The sequence below is a fragment of the Cucumis melo genome, chromosome 1 (assembly GCF_025177605.1).
Source record: "Cucumis melo cultivar AY chromosome 1, USDA_Cmelo_AY_1.0, whole genome shotgun sequence".
Lineage (NCBI taxonomy): Eukaryota > Viridiplantae > Streptophyta > Magnoliopsida > Cucurbitales > Cucurbitaceae > Cucumis > Cucumis melo.
The window spans coordinates 36,578,623-36,605,438 of NC_066857.1; the positions used below are offsets into that span (position 1 = coordinate 36,578,623).

Below are 26,816 nucleotides of genomic sequence, written 5' to 3' on the forward strand. Positions count from 1 at the left end.
AAAAAATACGTTTTAAAAAAATATATATATATCAAAAAACAAAGAAGAAAACTTACATTAAAATGAATATTGAATTAAAGGGGATGGAACTCAACGTTGGTGCCTTTCTTGGAGTTGGTTGACTTTGATTTCCAATACTTAACCTTTTTTATTATTTTCTTTTTTTCCTTCTAAAAGAAAATTTTCAAAAAACCATTCATTACAAATAGTACCCTTAAACTTTTTCGACTCCTAAACTTTTAATTGTATTAAAATTAGACTATTGAACTTACAATAATAGTAAAAAAAATGGACCTATAAATAATAGAAAAATAATTCTCATATTTATATAATCAAAGGGTCTAATTTTTAAAAGAAAAATTGTCAAAATTAGAACATTCGATAAAATATTTACCGTTCATATAAAAATCAAGTTTAATAAATTTTTTCATATAATTAATTTGTCAATATTTCTATTAAAAAAAACGCTTTTTAAAATTGGATAAGTTTGAGGGATCAATTTTTATTTTAAAAGCTTTGGAGTACGAGAGAGTTTTTCAAGAATAAAAATATATAGATTATTTATATCACTAAAGTATCACCGAAGAACAAAAGTTTATTATATTTGATTTTATCTTAAAGCGTAAATAGTTTGTCAATTTTATCATTTTTAATGATTTCTTTCTTTGAATTTTAAGTGTCAACATCAGTTTATTGTTGATTATTTTTCTTCAAAAAAGGAAAAGCTTTTTATTGTTCATCGCAATTTTATTAAATATTTTGAAAGCATATTCACATGCAATTATTATTATTATTATTATTATTATTATTATTATTATTATTATTATTATTATTATTATTATTATTATTATTATTATTATTATTATTATTCAATTAATTTCAAAAAAAATTAAAGGTTTATATAGAAGGCTGAGAATTAAAATTGAATAATTGAAAATACATGAACTAAAATCGAACAAAACTTTATAGACCAAAATGGTATATTAAACAAATTAAAATTTATTATTATTATTTTTTTTTAACCATAGACATTGAACTTAGTGGAGTGGAGGAATTATGGTCCAAAGTCTAGTTGAATGTAATTATGGTCTTCCTGACTAAGTATGTGGAGGGGTTGATTTGGATGAATACCTAACAAGTTTACTTACATTTTAAATTGATGAAAATTGATGGTGGGAGTTCTTTGAAAAATTAAAAAAAAAAAAAGAAAGAAAGAAGATGAAAATGGTGGAAAATAATTGAATTCAGGTTTGAATTTTAGAGAAAATAAGCAATTTCTTCTAGTAATTCTATGTTTAAGTTTTTAGTAATCTATTTGTAGCCTTCAATTCATTCTGTTGATTCCAAATTTAAAAAGATGTGATAGGTCAATGCAAGAATAGAATTATTTTTTGTGGTGACCAAAGTTTAATAACAATCTATTTTATTTTATTTATTCTTTTTTCTTTTTTTTTTTTTTTAATTTCTTTGAGGAAAGTTCTAAATTAAGATTAAGGTCTTGATAATTTTGGAAGATGGGAATTTGAAATTGGAAAAATTGGTGCTTATGGAAGTTTGGAACTTTGGAATCTTAAATTGGAGGAAATAAGAAATGAAGCAAATTAGGATTTGGTTACCAAATAATTATTGAATAATGAAAAGTTTTTCCTTATAATATAAAATGGAAAAATTGTAATTAATTTTTTTAATCATCATTTTTAGTAAGTTGTTGAAGAGCACAAGAATTGAAGCATGCATCTACCCATAATCTACCATAACTTAATTTACTTACTACTAATGGATTATTCAAATGTTTATTTTATTATGATTAACTAACTCGATGTTTATCCAAAACAAACCTAACTAACTATCGGTAAACAAACGTTTTTAGAGATTAAATTGTTTGTTTGAAGTTTGAATCTTTTTATTTCTCTTAAGAAAAGTGTTTCATTTTTTATATATATTTGTAAATAAAATGAAATTTTGATATTTTTTCTCGGACAAAACATGAATTATTTAATTATGGTTGTATTATATTGAATTTTTTTGTATTTGTTTTAGAGTATTACGGAATAATTAAAAAGTAAACTTTATTTCGTGGTATTTACATGATTTCATATCTATATTTGTTTTACCGATGTAACAAAGTCATACTTTTTTCTTTCTCGTTTATTACGAAGCAATTTAACGTGTAAATGAATGTCCATTTATTTGTAAAGAAAATGCTACACTAAAAATTATTATGTAAAAAACAAAAGGTAAAGCAATATAAACCTTTTCTTAGTGTATAAAAAAAAAGGTTAGTAGAAGACAAAAATACGACGATCAAATCATAAACTAAAAAGTGCATTAATTTTCAGTTCCGTCCATAGTTGACACTAAAATCGAATTGCTCGTGACTAGTGATACAATTATTTTGCTTTTATAATTACAAAAGGAGAAAAGCTTTTAAATAATAATTTTTTTAAACTCAACTTTTAAAACAAATTAAATTATAGGTGTATGGTCAAATCTACGCCTTTGTCTAACTAAAACGATATACATATTTTAATATATCTTAGTAATAGTTTAAGTACTCCACAAAAACTAGTTGAACGAAAACTCGCCTTAAAAAACTTATTTTTCTTCGATAACCTTTCAACACATTTGTTATTAAAATGAATCAATAAACTATATTTTAAAATGAATGTTAGTTACACCTTTGAGCTTACAATAAGAATAGAAACGAGCATGTAACACACGGGAGACACAAAATTGAATTTATATAATATAAAAAGAGCAAGGATTTTTATTTTAAGTATAATAAAGAGATGAAAGATATGACTTAAAACGGTATGATTAGAATTTGGTCAAGTGACCTTTGCTCTTCACTAATAGCCTATTTAAACCTAAACAAGAGGTTATTACATCCAAATTTTGTAGAGAAAAATAGCTCTCTTTTTTTTTTCTCTCTCTCTCTCTCTCTCTTTTCCAAATTGAATTATAAATGCTTATATACTATTTAGTTTGACATTTTGTTATATGAATATGTAATGGATTGTAAAATTAATATTCATGAGAGTTTGAGTGATGCTTATTGTGCTCAATGAGTAGACTTTTGTTGGGTTGGTAGACTTTTTTATTTCATTAAAATTTAAAAAATGTTACTATGGGTAGAGATTATTTGAGTCCATTGGTATTGGGCATCCAACAATGAGTTGTTTTTTCAACTTATCACTAAAATCAAATCACGCCTACAACATGGTGGAAATCCAATTCACACTTTCGAATTGTTTTTTCATTAAAAAATTGATCTTGGATTAAATTGTGATTTGGAATCTTAAGTTTTAATACTATGGTTTAGGTCTCATATCAAAAGTGTCAGGATGGCCGAGTGGTCTAAGGCGCCAGACTCAAGTTCTGGTTCTCGTGAGAGAGCGTGGGTTCAAATCCCACTTCTGACAAATTTTATTTACATTCGTTTTTTTTGGTTAATGTTCGGTACATTTTTAATATAATTAAATATAATCGAGTCTCCCAAACACATAAAACTAGGTTTATCATAACACTAACCCTCCATAATCCAACCTTTACCCTCAAACGGTCCCTAAAATTTTACCCTAACAAATACGTATATGTATACATGTGTTGTATCATGTACGTATATATGTATAAGACTTAAATTTTGGTTCTTGATAAGACCTTTTTTTTTCCTTTTGTTGGGCTTACATTTTCTAGATTCTTTGTTAAAACATGTTAGACTAGGATTTGAGACCTAAGTTTAAAATTTTAGGTAAGACAACACAAACTCCTACTTTTGGAGTCTTTTAGTTTCAAATTTTAGGTTAAACAATACCCACTCATCTATAATTTTTCTTTCTAGTTCATTTTGTTTAAAGATTCTTGGTTAAATAAGAAGTTAGTAATTCTTTTTCCTTTCCTTTTGTTCAAATCTAGTATTTTAGTAATTCTTTTTCCTTTTCTTTTGTTCAAATCTAGTATTTCCCACGACTCCGAGTATTAGTTATTGTTCACATGGTGCCTGTTCTTGACAAAATTTTAGTTCATCAACTTTATACTTCATTCTTTAGTTTAAATACACACTTCAAACCATGTTTTAAAATTTAGATCTTGGAAACATGAGATTACAAAATAGTATTTTAAAACTTAAGAACCAAATAAAACACATTCTTGTTAGAACCAAACACCACTTGTACTTCTTAATTTTCGCTATGATTAGTTTATCTAATCGGATGATTTGAAGACATATCAGTCTAAGATCCTAAACCTAAACCAAAAACTCTTTCATGGTAAGTATAGATTAGATGTTTGGTTTCCCAAGTAGTTTTGTGCACATAAAAACAACAAACAAGTTGGGTGAAAATGTAAGCCTCTAAATCAGCAGCAACACATCATTCCAAAGTTTCATGTGCCAAATCGCCAAGTGTTGGCAACAAGAAAGGCCTTACCTCTCTTTTTAGATAACTCTCGCACCTTCCATTCATATTTCATTCTTCCATACTAATTCCAAAAATCAAACACTTCCTCTCTTGCTCCCCTTTTTAGCCATTTACAAACCGTCTTCTTAAAGAAAGAAAAAGAAATGTGTTATCCAACCCATCCCTTTCACAGAGCCACCGCCTTCGGCTTTGCCAGCCACGGAAGGCCGGTTGTAGCGGCGGCGGAAGAGGCCGTCCGGCAGCAGAAAAGTGGCGGTGGATATAAGTGTATTTGCTCGCCGACGACTCACCCAGGTTCTTTCAAATGTAGATTTCATCAAGGAGATTATAAATGGGTTAGTCGGTCCAGATCGTCAAAAGCAAAACCCAACATAGTTTAACTCTTGAAATATTTGTATAAATTCATATAATATATACATACACAAAACTTTAAGTTATGTATAGATGAAATATGTGGGTAGGCTCTGTTTTTTAAATTCAATAGGCTGCAGCTTGATTTGCTGTGTTGGTGGGTTAGAATTGTGTTGAAATCAAGTGATAGCGACTAGAAAATTAGAAAGAAAGTGTTTTTATTTATCCGTCTCTCTCCAATTACTTCATTTTTTTGTACCAAACTTGAAGCCCACGTTATAGTTCTGTATGTAATTATAATATTTATAGTATTATATTACTTTAGTATAAGTTTATATAACAAGAAGCAGCAGGAAGAATCAAGAAAAGCACCTTTAACTTGCTGACTCTGTTCATGTTCGTGTTCATGTTCCTGTTCCAACTCCTTGTGTTGTTGTTTGATTTTGTGACCCATTGGGTATTGGCTGTGATATTGATTTCAAGTGCCTATACATGCGTGAACAAGCAAGAGAAAACTCGAACAATGCCCTGAAAAGCTCTGGCAACTGATTTTTTAGGCTTCCCAAAGACTTTTCCCTCACATGGAGGCATAGTTTTTGGTGTTCTTCCCTTTCCTCCTCCAGCCTCTTCTCCACGGCCTCCACTGCAGCTTGCCGCTCTGCAATGGCATCTTTGTCGCCAGGTTCTTCCATGTCCACTTCATCGGCATTGGAACCTCTCCGTTGCACATACTTCTTCTGCCAGTCCTTGAATTGCTTACTTTTCCGGGCAAGCTCCTTCTCAGTCTCCTGACATTTTAGCTTCAACTTCATCTCTTCCTCCTGGCTTTGCATAATGGTGTGAATCACAGTTGCAAAAGTGAATATGGTGTTTCGTAGGACCTCGTCGGGGAGCTTCTCGAGATGGTCTTGCCAAGCATGAAGGAGGCTTTGAATTGGAGGGCTGCGAACCCTTGGAGGAGAAGAAACCTTCTCCTTCAAGCTGCTTTCAGTAGGGATCAGATTCAATCTCAACCAATTTGAGAGTGCTTTGATGTAATCTTTTTGACGGTTTACAAGCTTCTCCAATTGAGAATGCCACTCTTGCACCACAGCCCAAAGCTGCACTGTTCGTTCATGGTGGTGATCACTTGTTTCCTTTGGCGATTGAGAGATATCCAGCATTCTAAGAGCACCCACAACCTTCAATTGGCTTCCATGGTGAAAATGCATTGTTTCCCACATACTAGCCATTCTACAATTCAACCCACAACTTGATTTAGTCTCATCATTACTGACACATTACCTAAAACAAAATTATTTTGAAACGGTATCAAAACTAATGAATTCATCATGGTTTTACCCATTGATAAGCTGAACAAGTTTAGGATACAATTGTTCATCACGAATGCGGTTGATTTCAGAGACAGTGGAGTCCATCGATTGCATATCCACAATGTATCTGGTGTGCAAATGGCTGACAGTTGCCTTAGCTTTCTCAATTGCTTCAAAATTGGATCCCTTTTTCTTAAGTTTGTTGAGTGCAGCAACCTTCTTTTGATACTCAAACTTCATGATTTCACCTGCCTATCTAAATAACAGTCAGAACAAGGGATTTTTTCAGTGCAATACAAGAACAAGAGACATTGAAGGATTAAAAACACTTTAACCTTCACTTCCTCAAATAGTTTCTTCTCCCAAGCGAGCAATTTATCCAATACAGTGGCATGAGTTTCGTTTTCCTCTGTATCAAAATCATCATTCAAATCATCGTTGTTGGGTAACCCTCTAAATGATCTGTTCCATGTTATAACACGCATCACTCTAGCAGAATGATCGATATGTCCTGAAAGATAAAATTTCATAAACAAGTTGGAATGGTTTGTCAAGCAATAAATTGAAATTCCTCTGTTCCTTCAAATGATTGAATGTTAAAATATGAATTTGACGTGGAAATCAAGAGAAATACCTCGATTATCGGCAAAATTTGAGTGGAAATGAAGCCGAGTTGCTTCAAGCATCTTCGAAACATCGTGAGCACTTTCAGAGGCTTTAAGAAAATGATCATCAAGCTCCATGAAGATCTGTAGCAGATTTATATTCCCTTTAACGATCCTTTTACCCTCGCTCGAACCTGGATAACCTACTTGCTTCATCTTCTTCGACGTTTTCCCCGCCGAAGACGACGGCGGTTCTTCCCCGGATTTCTCCATCGCCGCTCTCCTTTCTACCGTTTCCGTATTAGCACCAAAATCCTCGACCCCGCTCAACGTCGGAGCTGGCATATTATCAACGGAGAACAGATAATCGTAGGTCGAATCCTGAGGCGACGGTACGGGAACACGACGGCTTTCGCCCGAAGCCGGAAATGGCAGAGGCGGACCGTTTTCTTCTTCCGCAAGCTCCCCGGGACCAGTTCTACCGCCACGTCCACTACCGTCTCTATTGCTTCTCCTCCTCCGCAATGGACCAACGGAACATTCAATCTCAAAGTCATTCTCATCTACCTCCTGAATAACCGGCTCCACACGCTTCGGTTCAACCTTTGACGCCTTGATTTCAAGCGACATACCAGGGGAACCAGGAAGCGGAGGCGGAGGTGGAGGCAAGCTATTATAACCCGCCGCAACAGCCGATTGAACAACAGCGGAGCCAGGGAGAGACGAGGGAGCCGGCGGGCCTTCACCATGAGCATAATCGCTCAAAACAGCGCCGGTGTTCTTCAAGGACATGGCATAAGAAGAATGAGCGGCAGCGAATGCATTCCTAGCGGTGACGGCGTCTTTCATGAACATCTTACGATCCTTACATCGAGAAACCACTTCTTCATTTTCGATCTTGGATTGAGAACAACCCATTGGAAAGCGGTATGGGAGAAATTAGTGTGAGAATTGAACATGAAGATGGGCTGAGCTTTAAGACGAATGGGAGAATCAAGATCCACTTTACGCTTGTGATGTTGTTCTTCGATAGGCGGAAAAAGCGAAGCGGTTTCTTTCATTTCTTCATCGTTGCGTTTCTTCTTTTAGAGGGAAAAGGCGAAAAGCAGAGAAAAAGCCACACTCACGGAACAAATGAAGAGGATGAACAATTATACGTCGTCGTTTCTAGCGCCTTCCTCCACTTTCATTTCTTAATATTTAATTTGGTTTACGCAACTAAATGCAAAGGTTTTCTCTTTTTGATATTCCAATGTTGTTTTCATTGACGAGAATAATTACTTTTTTTAAAAAAAAAAAAAAAATGGCTAACCGAATTTGGTTCTCTTCCTATTTTGTTTCACTTTTAATCAAATTACAATAAAGTAATTCTTTTTAAAACCTTTACAACCCTAATTCTCTTTTTTTAAAAAAAAAAAAAAACTTATTTACACTAGTAAATATTTTATTAACTAAACTTTTTTTATATTTTTTTACTATACGTAATAATAGAATCAAACTTCTGACTTTGAAATTAATAATATAATTATTATATTTATTTTAGCAACCTATCATGATAGATCGAAGAGTTAAACTCCGATCTCTCTAGGAACATAGTTTGCATGTCAACTCACTTAACTAACATATACATCATATTAAGGAAACATTATTAGTATTTTGATATGCATAATGGATAAGCATTGATTTATAATATGATTTATTTTCTAAATAAATTTTCAAATTTTTTTAGTACAATCAATTCCTTTTATAAACTATTTTAATCTTGAAAACTTAAAGCTAAATATATTTTATTTTGTAGGCCAAATATCATTTCAGTCCTTATACTTCTAAATTTCTTCAATTTTAGGCTTTATACTTTCGGTAAATCTTAAATTTAGTCCTTTCATGTATTATCATTGAAATTGATCAAATAATCACAATAATTTGCAAAAAAAAAAATGTAAATGTATTTATAAATTTTATAGTGAATATGCTAATAAAAAAATAAAATGATGATAAAAAAAACATTATAATAAACTAGTAATAGAAACTAAATTTAAGATTTATTGAAAGTGTAGAGACTAAAATTAAAATTTAAAGCCATAATAACTAAAATTGAATAAACTCTAAAATCGGGGAACCAACTTGATGTATATTAAATAATTTTTCATAACTTTGTTTTAAATTTTCCTATGAAACTTAGCATAGATGTGTCAAGAACATTCTCCTTGTTTGAATAGCGAAAATGAAGGAAAAAAGAATCGACAATGCGATGAAGATTTTGGTCATTTTTTGAGTAAGTAGAAAATTTGTCTGTTAGTTCTAAGAAAAAAGTGGCCAATGATAAGAAGAGTGGGCCAATCATGAAATTCTTTGGATTAATTAACGATTCCCAAGGCTGTCTTCTTTCTTGTCGTTGATTCTCCGACAAACCCTAAACTTTATCATCATATGAGTAAAAATGGCACTCAAAATATCACACTTCAACGTGAATTTATATACTCTTAAGAGCTACACAATATATATGATATGATATGATATATCAAAGTATTAAGATAATACTCCAAACCTTTAGCAGAGTACGTTGTCAGAAAGGATTAGAATTTTCCTATAGAATTGCAAGTGTGCAATTGGTCTAGTTTCCAAGTAAAGTATCTTCTTTTTACCATATAGAATACATGGAGCCTTTTTAACATGACGACGTAACGGATCGATGTCTTTTACTTCTCTTTCAGTGCTGCAATCCGAGCTGCGAGTTGGTCGTATTCTGGGAGCTTAGGATGAACAAAGGAATTTGTTCTGGTATGCTTTTTTGTTGACTCATTTTGGTCTGTGGGAAGTGACACTGCTCTGGTTGTGGGCCTTTGATGTTCAATATTGTCTTTCTCTTGCTGTCTTTGTGGTTTAAGGTTGCTTTTTCCTCTACTTTTTGATTCTTGATTTGTTTTCTTCTTACTATATTGCATTAAAAGCCCATCTAATACCCTTTCTTCATCATCCCTTGCACCTTTCTCTTCCCCTATCATGGTTTCTTTACCTTTGTTTCGACTTGAGCTAATTTTTGTTGTTACATCGATTGTGGAACTCCCAACGTCGTCAATGTTGATGTCTCTTGCAGGCTGTGGTTTCACATTTCTTCTCCTCACGGACCTCGGTTTCGGCTTCTCTTCTGTGGGTGATTTTGGATTATTACTTTCATCGTTTTCGATAGTTACTTTTCGAGGTTCCTTTTCATTTGCTTCTGTTTTAATAGGTTTTGTTTTAAGGTAGGGAGGTTGGACAAATCTATGGTTGAAGGGTTTTTGATCTTCTACTTCATCCTCCGAAACGCCTTTATGAATATCTTGATCGGTACTATCTCCTGTCGAGGTTTCGGTTGTGTTGCCTTCACTTCTACTATCAAAGATGGATTCATTATCACTATTGTTCTTGTTTCTCGGTGAGTTTGCCTTTCTTTCATACACTGGAACGGAAACAACCTTTGTTTTGTTTCTTTTGGTGGCTCCACTCCGTTCACCATCAAGCTGTGAAAAGAATAACCATTGCAGTAGACACAACCATCAATAGAATGAAGAGAGATTATCGACACAAAACATAAATTCACTCGAACTACTTTAGCATTCACTCAAGTCAATTGAAAAACAGATAAAATTAGATACAAACAAGCTTACTTCGTTTTGGGGAGGAGGAGTATACAGCTGCTGTTCAAGAGCCTTGGAATTCCAATCGATGGCTGTTTCCTGTGCTATCTCTTGGAGCAGCTGAATCTTCATCTCTTTAGTTTGAGTTGTTGCCCTCGACTTTTCGATAAACTAAAACGAAAAGCAAGAACACCAAACAGTCTTTTACCGATGATAAAAAGGAAGAAACTCCCACAAGCAAGACAGTTGAGTTTCATTCATGGATAAGAGCTACTAAGAACTACCTCTTTATTAGTAAATGAGCCGAAGGAACTTCCATATTTCTCAGTAAAGAGATTTCGAAGCTCTCGCAATTCAGGCAAGTCAGCGAATCTCGCTGCGGCGTAAATTAACGTTGCGACCGCTTCTTTGCATTCATCTGGACATTCACTGAAGAGAAACAAAAACATGGGAACAACATTTAAATCTATCTCAACAGGTTCAAGCCTGAGAAAGAGATATGTAATGAAAAAAAATCCATGGTATATCTATCTACCTCTCCTTATTTAGGACAGGAATTTGATTGGAGATTGTGCCACAAAACTCATCAATCAGTTCATAACATCTCAAGACATTTCGCTCAACAAGAAACCCTTCAGCCTATTTCACCAGTAACAGAAATAGATTAGCGACCAAAACCAGAGAAGATAAGCCAAAATTTCTCTTTGACAATAACTCAAGGTAAAAGAAGAATGTGTAAAGGAGGACAAAAGCTCTGTTGAGTGGTATCTAAAAGTAACACATAAAGCGAACCCACAGAAGAGGACTAAAGCCAATAAAGACGAAATTAACCAGAGATCAAGAATCTAAAACCCAGCTTAAGAACAGAATCCGTCAAGAAGATGAACTAACCCTGTTGAAAGCATTGTAATCAAGACGACTCTTGAGAAGTTCAACTATGTCGTTCTTCAAATACTTGAGAACCGCATTCTTCTTCTTCCGAATTGTATCCAATCGCGTCTTCGTCATCTTTACGCAAGATTTGCTACATTATGAACAAAGAAAAAGAAATCAATAAAAAGAAACCCCAGACAAAAAAAAAATCAGAATCAGAATCAGAATAAAAAAAATCAATCCCGAGGAGAAAAAGTTAAAAGAAAAGGCTGCAAAAATACCATTTTGTATAGAACTTAGGCTTCAAGAACATGTCGAACATTGTGATCGCAAAGCAAAATTGACAGGAAACGGAATTTTAGGGGGTTAAAATAAGGAAGAAAACCGAAGAATCAGGGAAATGGGGAATCCAAAATCCCCAACAACAAAGGCAAACAAGAATTTCCCAAATTGAAATCGGTAAAAATGTACTAAGAATCTAAAACCAAGAAACCCATAAGCACAAGAAACTAAAGATCAAAAAAACAAACCAGACGCCAAGAAAGAACAACCCCGAATGAAGGACAGTTATAAGAAGGAATGAAAATAGAACAGTCCCACATCCACCATAGAAGGATCTTCAAGAAATAATAAAAAAGGACGATGAATAATCAACCAAATGGAATAACATAAACGAAACACAGAAACGACAGAGCAAGAGAAAACAGAGAAGCTTAACGACAAAAACAAAAAGTATCCCCAAAAAAAGGGACAAAAAAGAAACCCCCAAATGAGAAAACAGTAAAAGAAAAGAAGAAATGTGAATGAAGAAGAAGAAGAAGAAGAAGAAGAAGTCCGATAAAAAGGTAATGGATGATCCCAGCTGTGAGGAAGAAGAAGAAGAAGAAGAAAAAGAAGAAGAAGAAAAGGGAGGTGCCACGTCGGAGGGTGGCATTTCCAACTAAAATAAAAAACGCGCGGATCCATGAAATGGGGTAGTGAAAAGACGATAAAATCCATGAATTTAATTTTGGTTTCCTATTTTGTTGGTGAAAATTGGTTGGTAAAAAGTAAATGAGCCAAGTCATTTGGAGAAGTAAATCCAATGCGGTAATAAAAACAAAAAAGACGAAGGGACGGGAATTTAGCGGGGAAGACAAAACGTGCAGCCGTCCGTTAATAGCTGGCATTCCTTAAACGGGGTTTTTTTTTGGAGTTTTTTTCACAATGACAGTTCTGCCCTTCCTTACAATTCCCACCACAATCTCTTTATCTCATTTTTCCTAAATAATTAAATTATACCCTTTCCCATTAATATTATAAATTCATTTCTTAATCATTTATCTTTAGAACTAATATATATATATAAAGACTTTGGGCTTATTTCTTTTTTTAGTTTGTGATTGTTTTTAATCTCACTTTTTTTAAATCACATTTTCAACTCCGACGTCAATCAGAATTTGAACCTAAAACCTCTTATCCTTAAAAATAAAGAGATGTCAGTTGAAAGCCAATTTTCTTTTTAATAAAAAGGATAGTTGAATTTTGAACTAGGGACGAGCATGATAAATTGAAAAGTCGACCGGCCAAATCGACGTCGGTTCATTGAAAAGCCAAAGAGGTCGATCTAAGGTTTCGAAAAGTTTCATATTGAGAATTTCCAAAAAAGAAAAAGTATTTTTAAGTGTTTAACCAACCAGACCGACCGACCCTTACTTATCGAAATCGAGATCGGTTTGATACTTTACTAAACTGACTATGGTTAGTTTAGGATCAATTTTTTTATAAAAAAAAAAACCGACTTTGAATGATCGATCTAATCACTCCTATTTTGAACTATGATTTGAGATTGTAAACTACTCGATCTCTATTACAAAAAGTGTGTAATGGTTTATATGATAGTAGTGTATATATATATATATGGGGTTAAATAATTGAAAATATTAGTATCTTAATCTTAAAAGAGGGAAGAAGTTGTATGCTTGGTGTTGTTGGATCCATGTTGTGTTTTTCTTTTCATTTGAAATTAATATAAGAGAGTGTCTTTGGTGTAGAATACTAAGAACAATTATTTATAAAATTTGATTAAAATAAATAGTGACATGCATTAGTGAGTGTGTGATTAGAATTAATATTGAATAATTTGATTAAGTTTATGATGTGATGGTAAGAGATTATGAGTCATCATTAAAGTTCAAAGGTTTATTTTTCTAAGTTGACAACCTTGATTGTTAAGATTTGAAGGGAAAATGATAGGCACATGTGAAAATAGTTGACTTCATCATCAAGAACATGCTGTGGTGTAGGGGAGTGGAATGAATAATAACAATTCAAAAGAATGAAAAAGAGAAGGAAAGGAAAAAACACTTTATTTTAACGTGATTTAAATTATTATTTTGGTTATATACTTTCAATTTTAGTTTTATAATATAGAGTTTTTTCAAAATTGACAAATTATTTACTACTAAGAGATAAAATTCATTATACTTAATTTTTATATGAAGTGTAAATATTTTGTCAAATGTTTTTATTTTTTTAAAATAATAAATATCAAAATTATTTACCCAATATAGCAAAATACATTAAATTCTATATAATATATTTAAGTTTTTTTTCCTTTGCAATATATATATATATATATATATATATATATATATAAATTTAAAATGAATGCAATAAAAATTATTTTCAAACATAACAAAAATAAAACAAAATATTAATAGCAAAATTTCAAATTTTATCAACAGTAGTTTCTAATTATCATCAATAAAATTTAAAATTTCACTACACTTCATAAATATTTTAAATTTTACCATTTACAATAATTTTTCATAAAAAAAAAGTAAAAACTTTTTAATTATTTATTCTTAGATAGGACTATTAAAAAGAAAAATTGTCAAAAATAGAATATTTAATAAAATATTTATTCAATATATGGAAATTAAGCATAAAAATAAGAATAATTATAATAGATAGCAATTTTTAGAATAATTATTAAGTATGTAGCAATATTTTTAAAAAATTACAAATACAACAAAGTATATCAGTGATAGCTATCAACGATAGACTCTTATGGTTTATCAGTGATAGACCAACATTTACTACCTGGTCTATCAGTGATAGACTCTTATCATTGATAGATCACCGATAGATTTTGCTATATTTACAATTTTTTTAAAATGTTGTTATATACTTAATTATTTTGAATAGAATTACTACATTTGCAACTATTCCTAAAAAATAAACGTAAATGACTTGTTAATTTTTTAAAATTTTTAAAAAAGAAATCCACTCTAATAATCAGCGGAAATTGAGGGAAAGCATTGGGGTGAATTGCCGATTGGCCAAAGTTTGTGACTCGGCGGCCATGGAATTGACTTATTTAGTAACTTATTTCATAAGGTAAGGATTTATTTGATTGGTGCCTTTTTTTTTTTTTTCTTTTCTTTCTATTTTCTTCCTCTTTCTTTGTTAATGAGCTGTAAAAATGTTTAGACAGTTGTTTTGTTTGTTACCCAAACTAAAAACTTTCATTTCCTTTTTTTAATCTCCATTATTTATGCTTTAATTATCTAAATATGCCTTTCAACTTTGCATCTAAATCATATTTGTAATTATTTTCCTTTCCCTATTCCCATTTCTATTCTATTCTATTATATTGCCTTCCTTAATTCAATGTGTTTGTTCTTATCCATGAATTAATGCCTTAATTAGGCTAAAATTAAATTAATCTTCAATTGAAAAAGAAAAGAGATTTTATAGATAATGTGATAGTGATCTACAATTAGGCATAAAAGGTATTGGATTAGACGAAGCGTACTTTATAGATAGAAGATTAAACGTTCGTTTTTTTTTAACTTATGGAGGGGAGGGAGAGGTTTGTAACTTTAATCGGTTGACCTACGAAAAGGGTGTTAGTGTCTAATCTCCTATCATTGATCGATGATGATAATTAGAGACGATTGTTAATATTTTGTTTGGTTCAAAAATTAAGTTTGGTTGTGAATGAGTGAGTTAACAACGTTCTATTTTGATAGGTAGCCACTTTGGCCTCGAAAAAATTTATATTGTTATTGGAATACCTATTGTTCTCATCTATTATTTAACACGTCATTAAATTATTTTGTAGAATTTACGTAGTTCTTGAATGTCAATCGTATGACATACAAATGAATGTTTGGGCATGATTTTAAGCAAATTTAACACAATGTAAAAGAATTTGTAAACATAACTATAAGAGTATGTTAGAATTTGCAAATCATGCCCAAACAAAAAATAAGCAAATTTAAATCGTCGAGGTTGGCTCCTCAAAAGATATGATGTTTGAACTCTTACAATATTATTTTCTTTTCATTTAATATTATATCATCCATTGTCGATAAGAGTGTGTTATTTAAAGGGGTGGATACAAAAAAAATTGAAGAATTTTCTTCTCTTCGACTATATAAGTACGGAAAATTTCTTTTTAACGTCATAATTAGTACCGGCCAAACGAAATTCCTCACATAGGAAATTCTTCGTTAAAACATTTATAACATTTTGTTTACGTCATAATTGACTCAATATCCTATTTGGAATGTCTAATTCGAATAGAGGTAGAGGTGGAATCTCTTTGTTCTTCAATTTGGAGATTGAGTAAATGAAATATGTCTCCTTGAAACTTGATCAAAATAGACTTCTCGATATGTTAACATGTCCTTCAAGAACTCGAACCAACGGTTCTTCCAATTCCCACTGCTCCAGAACACACTGGATTGATGCGAAATCAATAACTGGTTTGTAATGTTTGAATCCATTATTGCAAGAGTGTGTTCTCTCCTACATCGCCGTCGTCTTGTAATATCGGACTGGTGGTGGTTTTTTGTCCGACATCAAAGAGTGAGAAAAGGCAAGAACATAGCCATGGAGTTAACGTGGAAGTTGGAAGACTTTGATTCACATGAAGTCAAGTGAAAGTTGATGGAGTAATCGATGAGTCCAACCAATTGACCGACCAGTCCCTTCCACCCAAAGCTGACCAATTCCAAGAAACCTATCAATGGAGTCTCTACAAACAAAGTCTTTCAAGTCCAAATTAAATTTATATGAATGTATTAAGTATATATGGTCCTCCAAAATTTAATGTAACGTCGTTGTGACATTGAAAAGTATTACTTTTTTTTTTTTTTTTTTTTTAAAATATAACAAAATAATCACAATATGTGTGTGATAGACCACGATCGACTACCATATGTGTTTTTCATAATACAAATAGAACAAAGATAGTAATCTATTGCAGTTCATCGTGATATTTTGTTTTATATATATATATATATATATATATATATATATATATATATATATATTTGTAAATATTTTGGTTCATTCCCTTACATTTAAAATAACAACTTCATTTATTTATTTATTTTTAAAAGATTATTTGATTATTTTTTACAAATTTTCTAATGATTTTTATGAAACCATCTGAATTTTTTAGTCAATTAAAAAAAAAGTAAAACCATTTTTATTTATTTATTTATTTTAAATAAAAAGCTGTATCAAGTATAATGTTGTCTTTGGATTCCATAACTCTAGCCGTAACAATATTTTCTCAAACAAATGTAAAAGGTAGCTCAATTGATACATATATTATCAACTTCTAAGTTGGAAGATTGAATCTTCCACCCACACATTTAATCTAATACCTTTGAAGAAAAGTTGAGCATTACAAACTAATTAATGAGATTCACGGTTTAAATAAGGGAGATACACGTCCAATTACTACCTGCAATACAATAACGGTAAAACACTGCTAGAACTATATATTATGATAGATATAAGGTGACAATATTAAGTTGATTTGAGACGCATGATCGAGAGCTTCACCTAGCAACCATCATTGACAGTGTCGTAGAATTCAACGAAAAAATTTCTGGTGTTTGTTCTATAGGTCGTATGAGTTTCACTATCCACCTCTTCCATTTCCCCTTCGGAGGAACTCGGGTTTTGAGCAACAAAAAAAGCAGGTTGTTTGGGAGATGGAAGTTGAGCGAAATCATTGTTGATCATGAAATAAATATCCAACATCGTCGGCCTATCTGCCGCGATTTGTTGGACACATAAAAGACTAACATGAATGCACCTTAGGGCCTTTGCTTTTTGATCATCGGAATTGCATAAACCCAAGTCAATAAGCTCTTCTCCTCTCCCATTCACCCACAATTCCCATGCCTGAGAAGATACAAACATTATCATTTAGTTCACTCACACATTCATAAACAAAAACAAACAACCCTTTCTAACTTACATATCCTACGAGGTTGAGTGGTCGTTCTGAGTCATAATTGTTGTAGTTCTTTTGACTTGTTATGATCTCCAACAATAATATTCCAAAACTGTACACGTCGGACTTTATTGAGAAAATACCCTCCATTGCATATTCTGGTGATATATACCCACTGCAGTATAATATAACTAAGTTTATCATGAAGTGCAGATCAACATCCATATTAACTTTACATGAATTAATTACTTTAACGATTTTTTTTTCTTCTAATGCATATATATAGCTAGATATATAAGATTCTCTTACTATGTACCAACCACCCGACTTGTGATTGCTTCATTGTCTGATGGCTTAAAGACCCTAGCCATACCAAAATCCGATATTTTTGCATTCATTTCATCATCGAGTAAAATGTTGCTAACTTTTAAATCTCGATGAATTATTCGTACTCTTGAGTAGTAGTGAAGGTAGAGTAGTCCTTGAACTATTCCTTGGACGACGTGCAAACGTTTTTCCCAATCAAGTATTAACTTCTTCTCCGAATCTATAGATATAACCGCAATCATATGGAAAAAGAATAACAGTTATATTGATGTGCAATAATGAGAAAAATAGAGGAGAAAGGACTAGAAAAGAATGTAAAATGACTAACCAAAGAGGAAAAAGTCAAGGCTTTTGTTGGGCATATACTCATAAACCAACAATTTCTCTTCTTTATGAAGACAGCAACCAATAAGCCTAACCAAATTTGTGTGTTGAAGTTTAGCAATCAAAATAGTTTCGTTCTTAAACTCAACCAATCCTTGTCCTGAGTTCTTCGACAGTCTTTTAATCGCTACTTCTTGCCCATCTGTCATAACTCCCTGCATATGTACATTAAGTTTTATATAGCAATTCAACAACAACAATAACATATCAAAACACAATTAATTTGTTATATATATAATCAAACATACAAATACATACCTTATAAACAGGTCCGAAACCACCTTGTCCAAGCTTACAGTCATCTCCAAAATTATTTGTAGCAGAGAGTATGGTTTCGAAGTCAAAAAATTGCAATTCAGGGTTCTTTTTACCATCTCTAATTTGTATGATCGTTTTTCTTAAAATGTTGTAACCTTCGGATATCATTCCCATCCCCCGAAGAAAACCTTTCTTTGCTTTTCTGATAGCTGTGGGTTAATTAAGACATAAACAATCATTTTGTAATATATCCAACGAAATTAAATGAGGGTTTTTTTTTTTCTTTTCGTTTTTCTTAAAAAGAATAATCAAAATAATCAAAAAACATTTAAAGAAACAATATACCTTTGAATATTTGTGTTCTCCATTTGGCGAATATAATAAAACAGAGTAGGAGAAAAGTTGCAGGTATGGTTAGAGCCACAGTTATTTGCACCCAAACCTTCCATTTTCCTACATGATTAAGCTAATTAATTAGAAGTAAACCCAACATCAAATAAGAGAGGAAGAAATAGGGGTTGTAATCTCATTTGTTAAGCAAACTAAACAAACAAGAAAAGCAAAGAGAGAAAGAAAGAAAGAAAGCAAGAGAATAATCTCTAGCTAGAAAGTGTCTGTCTTTGTTTTTTCATAATAAAAGTTACCTTTCTTCAAACTAGGCGTTTCTCTTTCCTTCGTGTCAATTTTTTTTCAATCTATAGGAAGAAAAAAGAAAGAAGAAGAAAGAGAGAAAGAAACAATCAAGTCTAGGATTTTGATATGGAATAATTAGATGCAAGAAACCTTACCATTTGGAGACTGGTTATTTGTGTTTGGAAACTCGTAAACATATGTGTCCAGTGACCAAATCTGTTGTGAACTGTCGTACCCTCGAATAAACTTGGCACCTGACTTCCAAAACTCACAGCCGGAGTCACTTTCGTACGCTGGAATCCCAAAAGCGATGCAATCACAATCTTTAATGCAAATAACTTGGCACTCAAACTTGGTTAAGTTCCCACTTAGTTTGTAGTAATAATTAGAACCATTAATCCTCTCCCCATTGTAATAACGATTTTCCCACCGAACGAACGAACCATGGCCATTATAGAACTTATACCTGCACTCCGGTATTATGTCCTGCTTTCTCCACACACAACCATCATCCACCCCATCTTGGCAACTGAAAACATCTCGATTATCGTTGATTGTCAAAGACCCTTCATTTTCTAATCTTATTTGCTGTAGTATAAGTTCCCCTGACTTTCCGTAACGACATGAATTTCCAGGGATGTAATAAACGAAATACGTTTCGTTCTCATTCGAAACTCGACCGAAACTGATTTCTTCCAAGTGTTTGAACGAACTTTCTTTCCAATTCCCACTCCTCCAAAACAGAGCATCTCGGACAAACATCACTAACTCATATGTATTGTTCGGATTCATTCCCAGACTCAGACCTCCTGGCTTCGGAGATTTATAGTTTCTCCATGATATTAATGACCAAGTGGAGTTAGTTTTGTGATTGATCCCAATTTTCATTCCGGGAACCAGAGTATCTGTTGGATGATCAAAGCTCTGCCAAACAATCTGCTTTACTGACCCATCTCTGTTCAACTCTCGTAGTACAAAGTTGCCGTCGTCTTGTAATATGGCGCTGCTGGTGGTTGGTTGTCCGCCATTAAAAAGAGAAAAGGAATAAATCCCACTTCGGATTTTCAAGCTGCCATTCAAGTCGATTGTAAGGCTCATCGAATCAAAATTGATGGGAAATGGGGAGTTTCGATTGGCTATCCAGATCGGTCGTTGCTGGTCAATTCTGTTGTAGGAAATTCCCAAATAAGTGGAATTAGAACGTCGAGGAATGTAAAATCCTAGAATAAAAGTGGCGGTGGATGAAATTAGTTGAGACCCAATTGATAGGGGTTGGCCTTGAGTAAGAACATTATTGGTTTGTGTGGTCTGGCCATGGGAAAACTCCGCCATGACAAACGCTACAAAGAAACAGCAGAATACAAAGAGCTGAGGAAATAGAAACATGGTTGTTTAGGTAAGCATATAACGATAGATTTCAATGTTATATCCTAACACCACTTCCGTTTTTGTTCTTATGAACTCAAATATAATATGAACATAAGGGGTCTCCATTTGTGTTACTTGGAAATATTAGATCATGAAAGGAACTTTTGGCTTGCCTTGACCCACCATCATTGGAAAAATTCAAAACACTTCCAATAAAAAATAGACTGAATTAGAAGTAAGGGTGAATATTGGTTGGGCTGAGTTGTTTTTCGACAAAATCGTCATCCAATCAACTAAGAAAGAAAGAAGTACAACAATCACAAGTATGATATTTTTATAATCTAGGGATGATATAGATTTCCATCACCAATGTATTATCTTAAATGTAGATTGTTGAAAAGCATCTTTAAATAGATTATTTTCTACATTTATGGTTGGTGTGTTTTAGTAACTAGAACAACACATTCATGAAGCAATGGAGGTTTTCCTTTCCTACCCATAACTTCTATTCATGAACTTAGTTCAAAGCTTCATAAAAGAATTTAAATGACAAATTTAATTCATCAAGTTTCAATTTTATGTCTTTTATACATATAGAACATTCAACTCCGAAAATAATATTAAAGGGGTCTCTAAAGTTTCAATTTTTGTGATTAGTAGGTTTTTAAAAACTATTAAATAAAAAAGAAAAAGTTATTGTTTGGTATAGTTTTCTTTGAATGATTTAATGCAGATAATACCCTTAAAAACTCCCAAAGTCGGTCAATGCCTTTACTTCCTTTTGATTAAAATATCTCTCTTCCTTCAATAATTGAAAGGAATTAAGTTTGTCTTATTTTTCTTTCTTTCTTTCTTTCTCAAACCATCTAATTAGTTGCTTAGGAAATTTACATTTTATATATATATATAATGGATCTTTTAAAAAATATAACAAAGCATTGAAAACGGAAAAATTCCGACCCACAATTGAAGAAAAATAAAAAATTAGATATTAAAAAATTTGGTAGATGATCTTGAACCAAATAATAAAACCAAATAACAGTTTGAAAAAAAATAAAAAATAGATCTTTTATATTTGGTACACGATCATGAACCAAATAATAGTTTGAAAAAAATAAAGAAAAATTGCAGAAAAAAGAAGAAAAACTATAGAAAGAAAAAAAAATCGTTAAAAAGGAAAGGCAAGCTTAAAATATTTATCTATTTTTTTCATTTTGTTACACAAGTCGTAAAATATTTTGCTAGTTTGAGTCACACTTGTTGATTCTGCCCTATAGTTGTTGTTGAAAGAGAAGTAAATGAAATATGTTTCGTTCTCATTCGAAACTCTATTGAAATTGATTCCTTTATTGTTTTCCAAGAATTTGAACGAACCGTCTTTCCATTTCCCACTCCTCCAAAACAGAGCATCTCGAACAAACATCACTAACTCGAAATATTGTTTGGATTCATTCCTAGTCTGAAAGCTCCTAGCTTCAGAGATTCCTCTTTTCTCCACGATGTTAATGACCAAGTGGAGTTAGTTGGTCTGAATTTTAAACAAAATAATTATCAAAGAAGATAATTTAAATTGGAAATACGATCAAAATCTCACATAAGTTAGATAAGTAGATGATTGTATTCATAAATTTATAAAAAAGAATAACTATCGTATAATAAAAATCCAAAACTCAAAATAAATAATATAGTTATAATCATATCATTGTAGAGTCACGTGGAAGTATATAGACTTTGATTCACACGAAGTCTAGTGAAAGGAGATGGAGCAATTAATGAATCCCACATTGGTTGGTATTAACCGACTAGTCCCTTCCATCGATGGCTGACCAATTCCAAGACACCTATCAAAGGAGTCTACGAACAAAGTCTTCAAATCCAAATTATTTATATGGATGTTAACTATGTATGATCGTCCACAATTTAGTGTAACGTCGTTGTGACATGGAAAAGTATTTTTTTAAAAAAAATTTACTTTAGAAAATTTTAAACTCATTTCTCAATATCTAAATTAGTGAAATAATTTTAAATTACAATTTTATTTTAGAATAGTTCTTACAACTATAACAATAATATCACAATCTATTTTGTGGTAGACAACTATCGGTTACCATATGTGTTCATCATACGTAGATCATTATACTGTGTTATTATTTTTTTTTTTTTTGTAAAAATTTTAGTTCATTTTGTATATTTGAAAATAATCCTTATATTTATTTTTAAAAGTTTAGTTATTTGTTTTTTACAAATTTTTTCATGATTTTTATGAAACCATCCGAATTTTTTGAGTCAATTAAAAAAAATAGAACCACTTTCTTTTTATTTCTGTTTAAAAAATATCAAAAAGTAGTAACATTTTCTAAAACAAACGTAAAGGGATAGAGATTTAGCACTACAAACTAAAATGAACATAGCTCGGTTGATACATACATTTTCAACCTCGAAGTCTAAAGGTAGAATCTTCCACCCACGCATTTAATCTAATATCTTTGAGAAAAAGTTGAGCATTATAATGATATTCATGATTTAAAGAAGGAAATTACGTCCAACTACTTGAAGTACAATAACGGTAAAACACTCATGGAAGTACATATTATGACAGATATAAGGTGATAATCGACAATATTAAGTTGATTTGAGACACATGATGATCGAGAGCTTCACCTAGCAACCATTGTTGAGAGTGTCATAGAATTCAACGAACAAATTTCCGGCGTTGGTTCTATAGGTCGTGTGAGTTCACTATCCACCTCTTCCATTTCCCGTTCGGAGGAACTCGGGTTTTGAGCAACAAAAAAAGCAGGTTGTTTGGGAGATGGAAGTTGAGCGGAATCATTGTTGATCATGAAATAAATATCCAACATCGTCGGCCTATCCGCCGCGATTTGTTGGACACATAAAAGACTAACATGAATGCACCTTAGGGCCTTTGCTTTCTGATCATTGGAATTGCATAAACCCAAGTCAATAAGCTCTTCTCCTCTCCCATTCACCCACAATTCCCATGCCTGAGAAAATACAAACATTATCCTTTAGTTCACACACACATTCATAAACAAAAACAGACAATAGCCCTTTCTAACTTACATATCCTATAAGGTTGAGGGGTCGTTCTGAGTCATAATTGTTGTAGTTCTTTTGACTTGTTATGATCTCCAACAATAGTATTCCAAAACTGTACACGTCGGACTTTATTGAGAAAATACCCTCCATTGCATATTCTGGTGATATATACCCACTGCAATATAACATAACTAAGTTTATCATGGAGGACAGATCAACATCCATATTTTAACTCTACATGAATTAATTACTTAAATGATTTTTGTTTTCTAATGCATATATCAATGAACATATAGCTAGGTATAAAGATTCACTTACTATGTACCAACCACCCGACTTGTGTTTGCTTCGTTGTCTGATGGCTTAAAGACTCTAGCCATACCAAAATCCGATATTTTTGCATTCATTTCATCATCGAGTAAAATGTTGCTAACTTTTAAATCTCGATGAATTATTCGTACTCTTGAGTAGTAGTGAAGGTAGAGTAGTCCTTGAACTATTCCTTGGACGACGTGCAAACGTTTTTCCCAATCAAGTATTAACTTCTTTTCCGAATCTACATATATAACCGCAATCATATGGCAAAAGAACGACAATTATATTGATATGCCATAATGAGAAAAATGGAGAAGAAAGCACCAGAAAAGAATTGTAAAATGACTAACCAAAGAGGAAAAAGTCAAGGCTTTTGTTGGGCATATACTCATAAACCAACAATTTCTCTTCTTTATGAAGACAGCAACCAATAAGCCTAACCAAATTTGTGTGTTGAAGTTTAGCAATCAAAATAGTTTCGTTCTTAAACTCAACCAATCCTTGTCCTGAGTTCTTTGACAGTCTTTTAATCGCTACTTCTTGCCCATCTGTCATAACTCCCTGCATATGTACATTAAGTTTTATATAGCAATTCAACAACAACAATAACATATCAAAACACAATTAATTTGTTATATATATAATCAAACATACAAATACATACCTTATAAACAGGTCCGAAACCACCTTGTCCAAGCTTACAGTCATCTCCAAAACTATTTGTAGCAGAGAGTATGGTTTCGAAGTCAAAAAATTGCAATTCAGGGTTCTTTTTTCCATCTCTAATTTGTATGATCATTATTCTTAAAATGTTGTAACCTTCGGATATCATTCCCATCCCCCGAAGAAAACCTTTCTTTACTTTTCTGATAGCTGTGGGTTAATTAAGACATAAACAATCATTTTGTAATATATCCAATGAAAGGGTTTTCTTTTCTCTCTCTCTCTCTCTCTCTCTCTTTTTTTTTCTTTTCATTTTTCTTAAAAAGAATAATCAAAAAATATATAAAGAAACAACTTACCTTTGAATATTTGTGTTCTCCATTTGGCGTATATAATAAAACAGAGTAGGAGAAAAGTTGCAGGTATGGTTAGAGCCACAGTTATTTGCACCCAAACCTTCCATTTTCCTACATGATTAAGCTAATTAATTAGAACTAAACCCCACATTCAAACAAGAGAGGAAGAAATAGGGGTTGTAACCTATTTCTGAACCAAACTAAACAAACAAGAAAAGCAAAGAGAGGAAGAAAGAAAGCTAGAGAGTTAAGAGTATAATAATCTTCGGAAAGTATCTATCTTTGTTCTTTCTTCGAATTGGGTGTTTCTCTTACATTTGTGTCAATTTTTCAACATAAAAATTGAACTAGGTTTGTTTTGGAAAAAAAGATACTAATTTATTAGCATGTGCTTACTACTAAAAAACAACACTTGAATATCAGTTTAATAACTCACGTAGCTATCTTCTTTGTTAATGTTTAAATTTATAAAAAAAGAAAGAAAGAATCAAGTCTAGGATTTGATATGGAATAATTTTGATGCAAGGAAGTTTACCATTTTGAATCTCGTAATTATCTGTGTACAGTGACCAAATCATTTGTGAACTGTCGTACTGATCTGTACTAAACTCGGCACCTGACTTCCAAAACTCACAGCCGGAATCACTCTCGTACGCTGGAATCGCAAAAGCGATGCAATCACAATCATTAATGCAAATACTTTGGCAATCAAACATTGAGAAGTTCCCACTTCGTTCGTAGTAATAACTAGAACCATTAATCCTCTCCAAGTTGTAACCATTAATCACCGAAAAGAGCGGACCGTAGTCATAAGACAACTTATTCCTGCACTCCGGTATTTTGTCCTGCTTTTTCCACACACAAGAATTAGCCACTTCATCTTGAGGGGTGAGGCAAGCGAGAGGAAAATATTTTTGATCGTTGATTGTCAAAACCCCATCATTTTCTAATCTCAATTGGGGTAGTATAAATTCCCCTGAGTTTCGGTATTCATATGAATATTCATATGAATCTCTATGGACAGAATATCGATCGAGTTTTGGGATGTAGTAAATGAAATACGTTTCGTTCTCATTCGAAACTCGATTGAAATTGATCGTTCCTTGATAGTATGACAAGAATTCGAACGAACCGTCTTTCCAGTTCCCACTCCTCCAAAGCAGAGCATCTCTGATAAACATCATTAACTCGTACGTATTGTTTGGATTCATTCCCAGTCTGAAATCTCCTGGCTTCGGATATTCATTGCTTCTCCATGATGTTAATGACCAAGTGGAGTTAGTTTTGTGATTGATCCCAATTTTCATTCCGGGAAGCAGTGTATCTGTTGGATGATCAAAGCTCTGCCACAGAATCTGCTTTACTGACCCATCTCTGTTCAGTTCTCGTAGTACAAAGTTGCCGTCGTCTTGTAATATGGCGCTGCTGGTGGTTGGTTGTCCGCCATTGAAAAGTGAAAAGGAATAATTCCCATTTTGGATTTTCAAGCTGCCGTTGACGTCGATTATGAGGATGATCGACGCAGAATTGTTGGGAAATGGGGAGTTTCGATTGGCTATCCAGATTGGTTTCTGGTCATTTGTGTTGTAGGAAATTCCCAAGTAAGTGGAATTAGAACTTTGAGGATTGTAAAATCCTAGCACAAAAGTGGCGGTGGATGAAATTAATTGAGACCCAATTGATAGGGGTTGGCCTTGAGTAAGAACATCATTGGTTTGTGTGGTCTGGCCATGGGAAAACTCCGCCATGACAAGCGCTACAAAGAAACAGCAGAATACAAAGAGTTGAGGAAATAGAAACATGGCTGTTTAGGTAAGCATATAACGATGGATTTCAATGTTATATCCCAACACCACTTCCGTTTTTGTTCTTATGAACTCAAATATAATATGAACTCTCCATTTATGTTACTTGGAAATATTAGATCATGGAAGGAACTTTTGGCTCGCCTTGACCCACCATCGTTGGAAAAATTCAACACTTCCAATAAAAAATAGACTGAATAAGAAGTAGGGGTGAATATCATTGGAC

At 32.5% G+C, this 26,816-nt stretch overlaps 3 protein-coding genes and 1 non-coding gene across 5 annotated transcripts; 1 reads left to right on the plus strand and 3 right to left on the minus strand.

The window, feature by feature from the left end:
- The first annotated feature begins 3,338 nt into the window (after positions 1-3,338).
- TRNAL-CAA (transfer RNA leucine (anticodon CAA)) lies at positions 3,339-3,422 on the plus strand. The gene has a single exon. It is a non-coding gene; the product is annotated as a tRNA-Leu (tRNA).
- Positions 3,423-4,331: 909 nt separating this feature from the next.
- LOC103500575 (nitrate regulatory gene2 protein-like) lies at positions 4,332-7,864 on the minus strand. 2 transcript variants are annotated; one of them, XM_008463930.3, is made up of 5 exons: positions 6,717-7,864; positions 6,418-6,593; positions 6,111-6,334; positions 5,142-6,002; positions 4,332-4,715 (listed from the first exon to the last, which is right to left on the minus strand). In XM_008463930.3, the coding sequence occupies exons 1-4, from the start codon at positions 7,603-7,605 to the stop codon at positions 5,174-5,176; spliced, it is 2,118 nt and encodes a 705-aa protein (XP_008462152.2). In that variant the 5' UTR covers positions 7,606-7,864; the 3' UTR covers positions 4,332-4,715; positions 5,142-5,173. The 2 variants fall into 2 exon arrangements, with proteins under 2 accessions (XP_008462152.2, XP_016902857.2); XM_017047368.2 differs by having other exon boundaries at positions 4,332-6,002.
- Positions 7,865-9,140: 1,276 nt separating this feature from the next.
- Positions 9,141-12,131, minus strand: LOC103500577 (uncharacterized). Its single transcript, XM_008463931.3, has 6 exons — positions 11,462-12,131; positions 11,199-11,331; positions 10,843-10,946; positions 10,592-10,736; positions 10,338-10,478; positions 9,141-10,190 (listed from the first exon to the last, which is right to left on the minus strand). Exons 1-6 carry the CDS (start codon positions 11,500-11,502, stop codon positions 9,387-9,389), a joined length of 1,368 nt encoding a protein of 455 aa, XP_008462153.1. The 5' UTR covers positions 11,503-12,131; the 3' UTR covers positions 9,141-9,386.
- A 4,613-nt stretch (positions 12,132-16,744) lies between these two features.
- Positions 16,745-26,668, minus strand: LOC103500578 (uncharacterized). The gene is made up of 14 exons (XM_051082886.1): positions 25,321-26,668; positions 24,789-24,896; positions 24,431-24,639; positions 24,117-24,327; positions 23,770-24,007; positions 23,476-23,626; positions 23,052-23,396; positions 19,179-20,412; positions 18,736-18,843; positions 18,391-18,599; positions 18,077-18,287; positions 17,731-17,968; positions 17,446-17,596; positions 16,745-17,369 (listed from the first exon to the last, which is right to left on the minus strand). The coding sequence occupies exons 1-14, from the start codon at positions 26,585-26,587 to the stop codon at positions 17,025-17,027; spliced, it is 5,025 nt and encodes a 1,674-aa protein (XP_050938843.1). The 5' UTR covers positions 26,588-26,668; the 3' UTR covers positions 16,745-17,024.
- Positions 26,669-26,816: the final 148 nt, after the last annotated feature.

What these genes read in the sequence shown, in the direction of transcription:
- LOC103500575 (XM_008463930.3), bottom strand. Translation starts at nt 7,605, where the DNA reads ATGGGTTGTTCTCAATCCAAGATCGAAAATGAAGAAGTGGTTTCTCGA. An exon ending in AAATTTTGCCGATAATCGAG is followed by an intron (nt 6,594 to 6,716) that starts GTATTTCTCTTG and finishes TTTATCTTTCAG; the next exon opens with GACATATCGATCATTCTGCT. An exon ending in CTTGTTCAGCTTATCAATGG is followed by an intron (nt 6,003 to 6,110) that starts GTAAAACCATGA and finishes GTTGAATTGTAG; the next exon opens with AATGGCTAGTATGTGGGAAA.
- LOC103500577 (XM_008463931.3), bottom strand. Translation starts at nt 11,502, where the DNA reads ATGTTCGACATGTTCTTGAAGCCTAAGTTCTATACAAAATG. An exon ending in ATTACAATGCTTTCAACAGG is followed by an intron (nt 10,947 to 11,198) that starts GTTAGTTCATCT and finishes CTGGTGAAATAG; the next exon opens with GCTGAAGGGTTTCTTGTTGA. An exon ending in GCTCATTTACTAATAAAGAG is followed by an intron (nt 10,479 to 10,591) that starts GTAGTTCTTAGT and finishes TTTTCGTTTTAG; the next exon opens with TTTATCGAAAAGTCGAGGGC.
- LOC103500578 (XM_051082886.1), bottom strand. Translation starts at nt 26,587, where the DNA reads ATGTTTCTATTTCCTCAACTCTTTGTATTCTGCTGTTTCTTTGTAGCG. An exon ending in TAATTACGAGATTCAAAATG is followed by an intron (nt 24,897 to 25,320) that starts GTAAACTTCCTT and finishes TTAATCATGTAG; the next exon opens with GAAAATGGAAGGTTTGGGTG. An exon ending in CCTTGACTTTTTCCTCTTTG is followed by an intron (nt 17,969 to 18,076) that starts GTTAGTCATTTT and finishes TTATATCTATAG; the next exon opens with ATTCGGAGAAGAAGTTAATA.